We start from the raw sequence: 12,136 nt of genomic DNA, 5'->3' as shown, positions 1-12,136 counted from the left end.
CACAAACATCAGAATGTATTAGAAGTGCCTACAAATTAATGAGAAATAGGCCTCCATACAAAAAAGGAGACACAATAAAAAACAAAATTAATAGACGAAATCAACTGGCTAATAACAGATACACTTTATAAATGCAAAAATATAATCATGAATACAAAGTGAGATATTGGTTGCTATTTTTTCCTAGGTTTGCAAGAATCAAAAGGATTAATAATATCCAGTATTAGCAAATGTATCAGGAAATAGGTATTTATATCCTAACAAGTGGTTAAACTAGTGTAACTTTTTGAAAAGCAACCTGGCAATATGTAGCATTCTGAAGATACACATCCACTAGCTGAACAGTTAAACTTCTAAGAATGATAGTTCCTAGAACAATGGTAAGAAAACTATCCATAAGGGAGTAGTTTTTAAAGGGACTGTTACCTATCTATACAGTGCTCTATGGTGAAAATGAATGTAATACATCTACATACACTGGCAGAAGTATTCTAAAAGTAAACTGTCAAATGAAAAAAGCAAGTTGTAGGATATGTATAATGGTGCACCCATTGATAATACCAATAATGGCCATCCTCTCCCCCCCAAAAAAATTCTTCTCATTTACTAAGCTGAAACTGGCTTTTTCTAAGGTATTTACAACTATTGTTTAGTACCACATTACCCACAACTATAGGACGGTATTCCTCCTTACAAATCAGACAGATAGGCAAGGGCACTTGTCTCACAGCAAGTTATAGTTCAAATTGAATCTGCACAGATCAAAAATCCATGCTCCTAACCATTACACAATGCTAATTTCTTAGGAAAGAAGGTTAGAAAGCCTGGTATGATACAATACACAGGAGCATGGAAAACTGAGAAAATCAGAGTCAGAAAGATTCATGTTCTCTAGTTCATGATTTTGACCTAGAAGAAGACAAAGGCAATGGAACCATTTTCATGAGGCGATAGTTAAAAACAGTCTTTATCCAATCCTCTTTGCTCCCAGAACTCATAAAGGCTCAAGTAGTCATGGTCTTTTTTATCACATATTAACATGACAAAATAAATTTATTTTAAAATATCAGCCTTCATATAAAAATATGATTCTACTGTGTCAAAGTAAAAAGTGAGGGTTTTTTTTCCCTATTAGTTACTGAATTTGGAGGTAAACTTTCTTAAATTTTCTCTCCTGACATGTACATAGCCAAATTCTTTTATTTTGAATCATCTAAAGTACAGCAGTCACCAAAGAGGATTTCTCCTAAGGAATGCAACTTAACCTCATGGAAGATAAAATAATGACCTTGACATCAACTTGAATGAACAATCCCAGAGGAATATTCTGTAAAGGGAAATAACAAAAGATGTTAACTGTAAGAAAACTAGGAGTTAAAATTTAGTAGAATGGGAAATCCGAACAACAAAAAAAATCCACTTAATCATGAATTTTTTTTTAAATATACAGCAGGATGATTATAATTAATAATCTGTACTTTATCTTTGAAAGTGCTAAGGAATAGATCTTAAACATTCTTAGAAGATAAAAATTGTAACTGTGTGGTGATATATACTAACTAAAACTTATTGTGGTGTTCATTTCACAATACACACACATATTAAATCGTATTGTACACCTAAAATTAATTAATTGTATTAATTCGTATGTTTTTAATAGGAAGAGAACTAGCAAGCACTTATCTATGGATGTATTTTGATCATTTAAAAGAGGATTAGGATTACAAGGAGAAAAAGAGATCAGTGAAACAACATTGAGACAAATCAGCCTGATATAGATCTATGACTTTAATGCTCCTTCCAGATCACTTTGCTTCTGTAATTAATTGAAAATCTTATAGTGCTCCATAGGTTTTGGTGTTCTATCAGTACTTTTTAAAATCATTATACATTTACTTAGCTCAAACACATCCAAAACAATTCAGGATTTTTTGCTTTTTTTTTTTTTTTCCTTCAGTTGCTTGCAGCAAGAAACCTGTTATCAAGACCTTCCTTCCAACTAACTTCCCTGAACTTCCTCATGCACAGAGGGTCTCTCCACATCATGGGCAAAATGCAGCTTCTCCTAATTTAGCTATTCCAGTAGAAAAAGTATTTCTGCCATCTTCCACACAGTAATCCCAGAAAAAGAGCATGAAGTAGGGTGGGGCATTATGACTTACAGACCCACTAGGGTCATATGGAAGTGAGAAGGCATCCCTTAAATGAATGATATGTTTGGGAAATAAGTGACAAAAAGATAGAAGCTATAACTATGCCATTCCATTCCAGTGCTCTTGTAGTTTTTGTGCTATATCATCAGTTATACTTTCCAACATCACCATCCAATGGAAGCACTTGGCTAATTTAACCGGAGTATGGCACATCATATGTAAGATATTCCTATCTTTGCAGTCATGATCATTAAGGAAAAAAAAATATATTAGCTGTCTTTTTATAGCACCCAGAGGAACCAGAACTAGGTAAGTCATTTGAGGTAATCATCTGTGCCTTCATTTTCCATCCACCAGATGGATAAACAAGTACAAGAGTACACATATTAACGTGGGGGAAAGAAATTTCAATTAATAATAACTGTTGCATCACTTTGAAGAATTAAGGTGCCAAAAGAGATCTCAACACGCTAGCTCATATTCCTTCCTTTAAAGTTGAAATTTAAAAAAAACATCAACCGGTAGTTAGCTATCTATCCTATTTCCTCAGGTGAAATGACACAAACATAACCAAGAAAAACTATTTCATAAGCACCTACTATGTGACAAACATTTTTACAAGTGCTAAAGACAAAGCAGTAAACAAGTGTCAAATAAAAACTTTTTTCTAATAGTCACAGCTATTGGTTATCTAACAGATTTGTGATTATTTTTTTTCTAAAACATTTTTTTAAAAAGATTTATTTATTTATTTATACAAGCACTGGGTACAGTCAGAAGTGTGGGAGGGTGAGAGAATTCATCAGAGCCAGAGCAGGGAACAGAACAGGCAGACTGACGAAATACACTGCTGAGGGGAGCAGCGGGCGAGACAGGAGAGGTCTGTGCGCCATATGGGACCCTCGCCAGTGGCCAGGGATCGAACCGGCGCTGCAGAGGTTGTGGGCAGCTTCGCAGCCCAGCGCTCCACCTCTGTGCCACCAGGGGAGGCCCCCAAAACACTTCTTTATTACTACTGATTGACTTCAATTTACTTAAGTTTTCTTCAACATAATTCCTCCATTACAACTTAGGAAGTTGTCACTCATCTATTCACTGTGAAGTAACATCATTAATGCTGATACTTTGCTTATTTTTAAAACAGAAAAATATGTGGATTTTATGTCAGTGATTATTCAGAGCATTTCCCAGCGAGCTACTCAGTTCCTCTTGAATGACTAATTTTCTATAGCTATATAATGTGTGTCAGGAGGTGGGGAAGGGGGGATAATTGTTCATTAAAACTTTAAATTGCAACATTTTTAATTACAGTTTTTGAGAAGGAAACTCAACTCAAATCCCCAAATTACATTTGTACTATAAGGACAATCATCACATACCTATAAAAATTCTAAGTATAGCCTGTTATTATTTTTGCTGTCCTATTTAAACATTCTTCCATTTGTAAAACATATATAGATTTTGATATCTAGGTGTACATAAACATTTCTGAACTTTTGCCGTGGTCTAGCAAAAACCTAAAAGCCAAAGTTACAACTCTCAGGTAAGGAAGAGAAGTAAAGTGGTTATTTTCTGCGTGCCTAGGATGGCTCTTCATTAACTTAATTTCTCTGTATGTTCATTTAACAAATACTTTGCTCAGGCAATAAATATTGCCAAATAATACCCTTGAAAACATTTACTTCCAGTAATTTATAACTGGCTAGTGTTTCCTAATGGTTAAAAGGTATTTAATCTCTCACATTATATACACTAAGTATACACATGGGACACACGCATGCTCTACTCATCCTTCATTGGGGTTCCCAGGAAAGAGAAGAACATAATACTGCTGCTTCTATACTACTGCTCAAAACTAGTTTTCACTTAAAACTGGGCATGCACCATTTAATTAAAACGAGAGGGGAAACGTTCAAACAAAAGGTAAAGTAAGTTTCAGTATCTAAATAAAATGACAAAATATGATGTAAGTTTAATAAGAAGAAACTTTATTGAATTACAAATTTTAAAATGGATCACTTAATTTAAAAGTGGGGCTACTTTCACGTCTTCTAAAACTCATTCTTTCAAAAACGCATTTCCTTTCTGAAATGATAAAACAAAAGGTTAATCTGTGAACCTACGGAGTAGATGTGCAATAGTATCAGTGGGCCAATTCAATTCTGACACATGGAGACAACATGGGCCTGTAAATGCTGTTTTCTGCATGACATCAAACTGATTTGTAGTAAGAAATGGGAAAAAATAAGAAAGGGGAATGAATGCAAAGCATATACTGAGGTCTTTCTATAGGTGGTTAAAAGAATACAGACTTAGCATGATAAAACGTAGACTTTTGTAACAGTAGCCTTGAAGATGTGCTAGGGTAAATGAACCCTAAGGAACCTCTATGAAAATCATTTTTTTCTTATTCCTAACAGAACAAATAGTACACACTTAAACAAAAAGTAAATGTAATCATGATATCTGTACTGTAAAAGGAACAGCATTATTGCCCATATATTCTGCTTTTTCAACTATCTCATTCATCGTGTAACAGAAAAAGTCAACAAACTAGACTGGATAAAAATATTTTCTATCAACCTCCATATGGAAAGACCACAGTTTTAAAATTACACAGTTCTAAACTTAATCCTTGGTCAGTACAGCGTTCCAAATCAAAATCAAGTTATGAACTGTTTACAATAACTTCACTACACTAAAAAGCTAACATTTTCTTCTCAGTATATCTTCCTAAGCAAGGGGAAAAAAAAAAAACAACCTGAAGATTTCATTCTTTTTCTGTGCTGGGATTTCTGAAAAGCCTACTAAACAGTTTTCTGCAAACTTAAAATACACTACAAGTCAAACAGCTAACTAAACAAACCAAACTGATTTCAACAAAGCAAAGTCTTGTTTCCAAAGTAAAATCTATTAAGAACAATAAACATGTACAAGAAATTACAAGAAATGATCAGTTACAAATGCAAAATAATATCCAATTATCCCAGACTTGTGAACATAGTAATTAGAATCAATATCATATGCTAGTTCAAATATTATGTACAATTTAGATAAGCTGGTCAAGGCATAATTTGAATACACATTGTATTTGGTAAACTTGCAATTATACTGCCTCTTCTCCTACTTTAGTATTTGCAGGTACATAACAATATGGGAGAAAAATGTAACTTTCATTTATGTATTAACTGAGAAGAATAACTTATCTGTTATTTCAGTTTCAGGCTGGAAAAATGTTAAGGTATGTTTCCTTTAAGAAGGAAAAAGGTAAAAACTAACTGCCCAAAGTTTAATTGATAAAAGTTTAATATCATCTTACTTATAAAAAAGAAAAAAATGTCTTGAAACAGATACCATACAATTATAAGGTCTCCCTATCAATCTGAAACTACAGAATGCATGGAAGGAATGGGTGCTATGTCAAAAACAATAACTAACTCAAGGGATAGAGTTACTTTTAAAATCTGATTTGCAGGAAACTAGTTGCTTGGCCTAGCATTAAAGCTAATTACAAAATCCATTTTCTTAGTGGTCCAGAGAGTTTGCCAATTCTTCCAACTCAACAGAACTGTCAAAAAAAGAAGAAATATTATATGAGACCTTTAAAGACAAACAATGGGCATATAGTTTCTCCCCTCCCCCATTTAATACAGCATATACTGCTAAAGAGACATTTTTGAGAAGGATGTTATATTTTTCAAACATGAAAAATATAAAGGCTTCATGTTTTTCAAACATGAAAAATACAAGGGCTTCAACAATTTAGAATAATATGAATGTATAAAGAAATACTTATGAAATATTAAGTACCTCCCTTCTTAATGTTTTCAGGTTAAAAAATAATTTCAAACTCGAACTTCTAGAGTCAGTCATCCTAGGTATCAGTTTTCTATGCTGTTCTGAACTGTCTTAAATCAAATAGGTACTATGTACAAAATTTATGATGCAGACTGACTATATTTAAAACAAACTGCAATAACCCACTAATAACAATCATCATTCATCATGTAACACAAATTTAAGAAAGCTATCTGAAAAAGTGAGATATTCTCAACATTGAAAAAAAAAAATGAAAGTCCATTTTAAACTATGAAAAAACTTCTGCCAACTCAGGATAGGAGAAACTGTTTCAAACTATGAAGATGCTCAAAATCAGTTTGGCTCCAAAGACTACATTCCTGCTCTCATAACTAGTAACCTTCCCAACTCAAAAAAGTAAGTCTTTGTATATAACAAAGTGGGTACTAGTCTCAACCCCTAAAATATTATCTAAAGTCAAGTCAATTACCATATTTGTGGAGGTTATTCCCTCTCTGTCTGGTTTTCAATTCACTTCTGATTTTCAGAGAATGTCTTAAACTCTAAGTAACTCAAAATAAGCATTAAACTGAAAAATCTGTCACTTAAAAAATCTTGCACAAACTTCATAAAAACGAATAAAAATAACTAGCATGATTGAAACACCAACAATTATCAGGCATTTTAAATTTATTAACTCTACTCTCATCACAATGTATGATTTAACATACATGAAAAATTACAATTCAGTGCCTCCCTGGTGGTGCAAGGAGTTAAGTCTCAGCACTAGCAAGCCATGGGCAGCCACTGCAGCACGAGTTCGACCCCCAGCGAAGAAGCTAACTCACCAGGGAGCTAACCCACTTGGTACAGTAGACCTCTCCTGTCTTGCCTGCTGCTGCCCTCAGCAGTGTATTTCAGTCAATCCGTCCGTTCTTTTCCCCAACTCTGTCCCTGGTGAATCCTCTTACCCCATACACCTCTGGCCTACAACACAGTTCTTGTATGCATAAATAAATAAAAATAAATCTTTTTAAAAAATTACAATTCAGTAATGGTAAGTGGCAAAAAAGTTCAAAATCAGTTTGGCTCCAAAGACTACATTCCTGCTATGTGAGCCTCCCCAACACCACAGTCCTAACTTCCCCACACGTATTATCAATAAAAATGGTCTTAGGACTGATGTGTAATTCTTCTCTCAATTTTAAATTTTATTTTTTGTGCTTTACAAAAAAATCACTAACAAATAAATTATTTAAATAACATAAACCTGATCCTTTTTAGACTAATTCAAGAGTACATAAGTGATATGATATCTTGATAAAAAAGCCTACCAAGTTGTAAAAACACTCATCTGTAATTGCTAAATAAAAATTGAAAAACACTCAACTGAATTTCAACAAGATGAAATAATTCTTTCAGAATCAGAAAGAATCAGAATCAAAGATATGTAATACACATAAACCGATTTTCCAGAAGTATAAGAATTGAAGCAATTTAATATACAGGACTGTGATAATAACACATTTAAGATTCACTGCTGTTATTCCTGCATCAAAATAGTAAGTTAACACTATTCTAATAGCACAGAAAATTTATATTTCATAACAAATGGTTACTCAAGGTCTTCCAGAATACTGGACAGTGTGAAACTAGGAATATATTTAGATGTCAAGATAGATATCTAGGTAGGCTTAAGAAAATACCTAAAGAAATTATTATAAATGAGTAAAATATCTATTTTTTGAAGGATCCTTTTCATCTTTCTTAAAAATTGTTTACTCTTCCCTAAGAGGCATATGACCCACCTTCTCCACCCCCAATCCCTATTTAGATGATTTTTAAGTGTGAATTGTAAAGCCACACTTTATGTGGATTATACAAAAATTTGACCCTAATTTGTCTGAGTGATGAGTCAATCTTCCTGGATTAATGAAACCCCCAAGGAGAAGACCTTATGACAATTAAGTTCCTTTTGGAGGATATGTCTTTAGGCATATAAAAGGAGGTTGGAAAAGTCTCTCCCTTCACTTGCTATTTTCAATTGCCTACAAACTCAAAATAATCAATATACCAAAGTAGCATATTTTGGATTGGCATATTTGTATACACTTCATTATCAATGTTTCAAAATTTACCATGAATTGAATAGCAGTAGTGCATGCCCACTGTCAAATACATAAGGAAATAAACAAAACATAAATCCAAAAATAGGCCATACCTTCCATCGATTTCCACATTCATTACAGACAACAAATGTTGTCATTGGTTCATCAGCACTACGAGTTTGTACCTGCAGCAAAATCAAGTGAAAAATATTACTTTTTACAGTACTACAAAAAGTTCAACCTAAATAAGAACATTCTATGTTGGCAAGGATATGGAGAAAAAGGAACCTCCACGCACTGTTGATGGGAATGTAGACTGGCCTAGGAAAACAGAATGGAGGCTTCTCAAAAGATTAAAAGCAGATCAACCATATGACCCAGCAATTCCACTTCTAGGTATCTATTCAAAGAATATAAAAACACTAAATCAAAGGGATATATGCACCACTATGTTCACTGCAGCAACATTTACACTGGCCAATCTAGAGAAACAACCTAAGTGCCCAACAACATGAATTGGAAAAAAGATGTGGTATATATAAATAATGGCGACCCTGAAATAAGCTCAAATAAGCTACGTAATATCAAGAGAATACACATTCCAAACTTCAAATTTCCAAGTTCTCCCTTCTTTGTTTTTTTCATGTTTATTACATCAGGTTAGTTACGGGGGAGAAGAGGAAGATGGAAGAACCTATATACTAAATAATGGTGCATTTTGAGTTAGGTTTATTTAAATTTAATATAAGAAGTTCAATCCAAGTATTTCATCACTTCAAAAATAAGAAGCTTCATGATATCCATAAATTATCAACATGATTTTTTAACTCAAAAAACTGTATCTGAAGATATATTTTCAAAGTAACAGCCTTCTGTTTAAGGTGTTGATATAAAAATGATTTGAAAGGGCCTCCCCTGGTGGCGCAGTGGTTGAGCACTGGGCTGAGAAGCTTCCCGCAGGCTCTGCAGCGCCGGTTCAATCCCCGGCCACCGGCGAGGGTCCCACATGGTGCGCAGACCTCTCCTGCCGCCTGCTGCTCCCCTCAGCAGTGTACTTCATCATTCTGCCTGTTCTGCTCTCTACTCTCATCCTCCCACGCTTCTGACTGTACCCAGTGCTTGTATAAATAATCAATAAATCTTAAAAAAATAAAAAAATAAAATTAAAAAAAATGATTTGAAAAATTCTAAAATATTTTACATCAACTTAATATTGCTATCTAGAGGCTTAAAAGTAGATATGAAAAACCTTTGGTTCTATGGAAAAAACATCTGATCTCTGCTGGGTACACGAGAATCACACTCAAGGGTTTTGTGTCTGTTGTCAATTTTACCACTTTACAAGTTTTCTACCTAAAGAGGGAATTTTGTGTGATTAAGAGATTATAAATATATTTACTGGTAGAGTTATATTTATTGGTAGTGTTACTGAACGCTGAATGTAGATAACAGAAAAGGAAAAAAATCAGCACTTGAAAGGAAACATTATTTACATATCTAGCCAACTTTTCATATCTGTTTAGATTTATAAACAAAGACAAGTTAACTCCAAAGCTTTCATTCTGAATATACGTTGATTTTGAGTTCTAGTGTTCTCCATTTAGAGCCACTATTTTTTTGCTGTTTTCACACAAATAAGACTTACTCTGTATCTAACCTAAAAGTAAGACTCTGGTGAACTGATCCTACAGCAGAAATTTTTGAGAGGATAAAACCACAACCTATATAACACAAAAGCGATGACTTCAAAAAGCAAAAAGAATCAAAAACATCAATCCTATTTTAAACCATAATTTCTAATTTTAGCAAGGTTAGCATGTCTTTGCTTGCAGTATCTAGTTTCCCCTCATGGAATTACTGTCTGTTGTGTGGCTTTCTACATGCTTGAGGCATATACATGCAAATATGGACTTATGTTGATTTTCCTGTTTATGAAACACATGTGGTTAGCGTATATAAGCTTATATACCTTTTTCAGTTATAAAGGGGCGCAACATTCCATTTTCAGATATAGTACTGCATTTACCCAATCTAAATTCTCTTAACTTTTAAAAAAAGTTTCATTTAGCCATACTTGTAAATCTGACATCTCAGTGTCTTATTTTGCAGAAGTATAATACTGATAGTTACTGAAATACATCAACATTATGAGAACAGTCTCAGAAAATCGTTTGAATAGTTTTACATGTTTGTAATCAGAGAAAAATCTCAGCAAAAAAATTCTATCCTGAAAATATCATGTATTATAACATATTAAGTAGAAGTGGCAAGGCATTTAAGTTAAAGTTTCTTTAAAACTACCAAAGTAGGAGTGATATTTTTATATAACTACCAAAGTAGGAGTGATATTTTTATATAACCATATTTAAATAATTAAGATTAAAAACAAAACTCATTTCCATTAACAGAAAGAACCCAGTCAAGAGATGAACTAGCATGCTTTCCTGAGAATCAAAAAATTCTGTCTTCTGAGTTGACAACTTGAATACTACCATTTTATGTCACAAACTCTTTATGAATGATAATATTATGTACTTTGAAATCTGGCCCCTAAAATATATCAAAGCGTTTAGCAGCAATGTGTTTGAAGTCCTCTTTTGTTAATGATTCTGTTATGTGTAAATCATATTCCTGGGTGGTGGGTGTGGTGTGATGACACACATCTGAAGAGGAGTGATCCTATTCCCCTAAAGCATATACAGTATTGCAAACAAATGTTAGTTCAATTAAAAAAAAAAAGTCTTTGTCTTGGGTAATGTTAAAAAAGAATATGAAGACTTGATACCTATTCATGGTATATAGTTAGAAAACTTTACTGAAAAGAATTAAGTACCTACAGGAAAAAATGGAGGGGAACTTTATATTCATAATCTTTTGTAGCTATAAAATTTTAACCTTAAAAATACCCATTAACATTTTTTTTCAAGTAAAGGTTTCTTTCTACTACTTATACAGAGCTTAGTAATGCTATTTTTAAGTTATATTTCTTAAGTGTTCTTTCAGGGGAAAACTTTAAATACACCAGATTTATAGATACAGTACAAAAAACTGTAGTCGGCAAATAAAATTAAGACAGTGATTAAAAATTTTTCACATAAACACACAAAAACAAAATAACTATAACATGGTTCTTTTTCAAAGGTTCTTTTTCATGGTTCAGCTATTTAAAATCAAAATGGAAGATCAGTCAGATCATCTATGAAAATAAAAGTCATCAGGATGTTAAAAAAAAACAGAATAAATATCCTGATACACAGTTAAGCTAAACATACAAAGAACTTTCTTCAATCCAGCCAAATTAAAAAAAAAAAAAAAAAACAACACAATAGCCTTTTAACATACTAACCAATAATCAACTGCTTATGAACTCTTGAGAGTATAGTTATTTTATTAAACTCATAATATTTTGTAAATTGTATTTACAACATAGCTTTAACAATTTTTATGAAAGTATAAATATATCAACTTATTCGGAACTGCTGGAATCTGTGAGTATTAAGAAAGCATTCTTACACTTAAGCGATCACATCTCTTAAAATATAACAAACGAAGCAACAGTAGCTATATTTGTTACTTGTTCTATAAGAGGAATTCCAAGTATTCTTATATAAGTATAAGCTTACACACATAATCACCAACCTGTGTGTAAGTACAATTCTTCTTTTTACACTTGCCACATGTGAATAAGTCGGTCTGGGTCCCACCCGTCTTAGCCATCTGATGCTCTCTGATGGCTTCTTTGGTCAAGTTTTTCCGCATTTCTTTGAGCTCATCACTAGCCATTTCCTATCAGGGAGGTGGCAAAACCAATCCGTTAAAAGCATCTTCCTTCTATAGACATATATCCTGAATGATAGTATGCTCAAATAACTTAGTAATAATAAAATAAAAATCAACTTTTAACACTTCTTCAAAAAGGAAATATTGGGGCCTCCCTGGTGGCGCAGGGGTTAAAGTCTCAGCACTATGAAGCTATCCTCAGCCAATGCTGCTGCTGAATTTGATCCCCCCCCACACCCCAGCTAACCCACATGGCGCAGCAGAACTCTCCTGACTCACCCACTGCTCCCCTCAGCA

The 12,136-nt window shown here is 33.3% G+C and overlaps 1 protein-coding gene across 1 annotated transcript in view; it reads right to left on the bottom strand.

Annotated features, from left to right (window-relative positions):
- LOC311168841 (transcription elongation factor A protein 1) overlaps positions 1–12,136 on the bottom strand; it is a gene marked incomplete at its 3' end in the record, with an annotated part of 49,482 nt that overhangs the window by 1,709 nt on the left and 35,637 nt on the right. The window contains exons 8-9 of the mRNA XM_084230566.1: positions 11,699–11,845; positions 8,173–8,244 (exon numbers count right to left, since the gene is read on the bottom strand). Coding sequence (XP_084086692.1) covers positions 8,173–8,244; positions 11,699–11,845 — 219 coding nt within the window. The remainder of the gene's footprint in view (positions 1–8,172; positions 8,245–11,698; positions 11,846–12,136) is intronic.

Source organism: Talpa europaea, assembly GCF_964194135.1.
Source record: "Talpa europaea genome assembly, chromosome: 3".
Taxonomy (NCBI): Eukaryota; Metazoa; Chordata; class Mammalia; order Eulipotyphla; family Talpidae; genus Talpa; species Talpa europaea.
The sequence above is the reverse complement of the archived record's forward strand: the minus strand, read 5'-3'. Positions and strand labels throughout refer to the sequence as shown.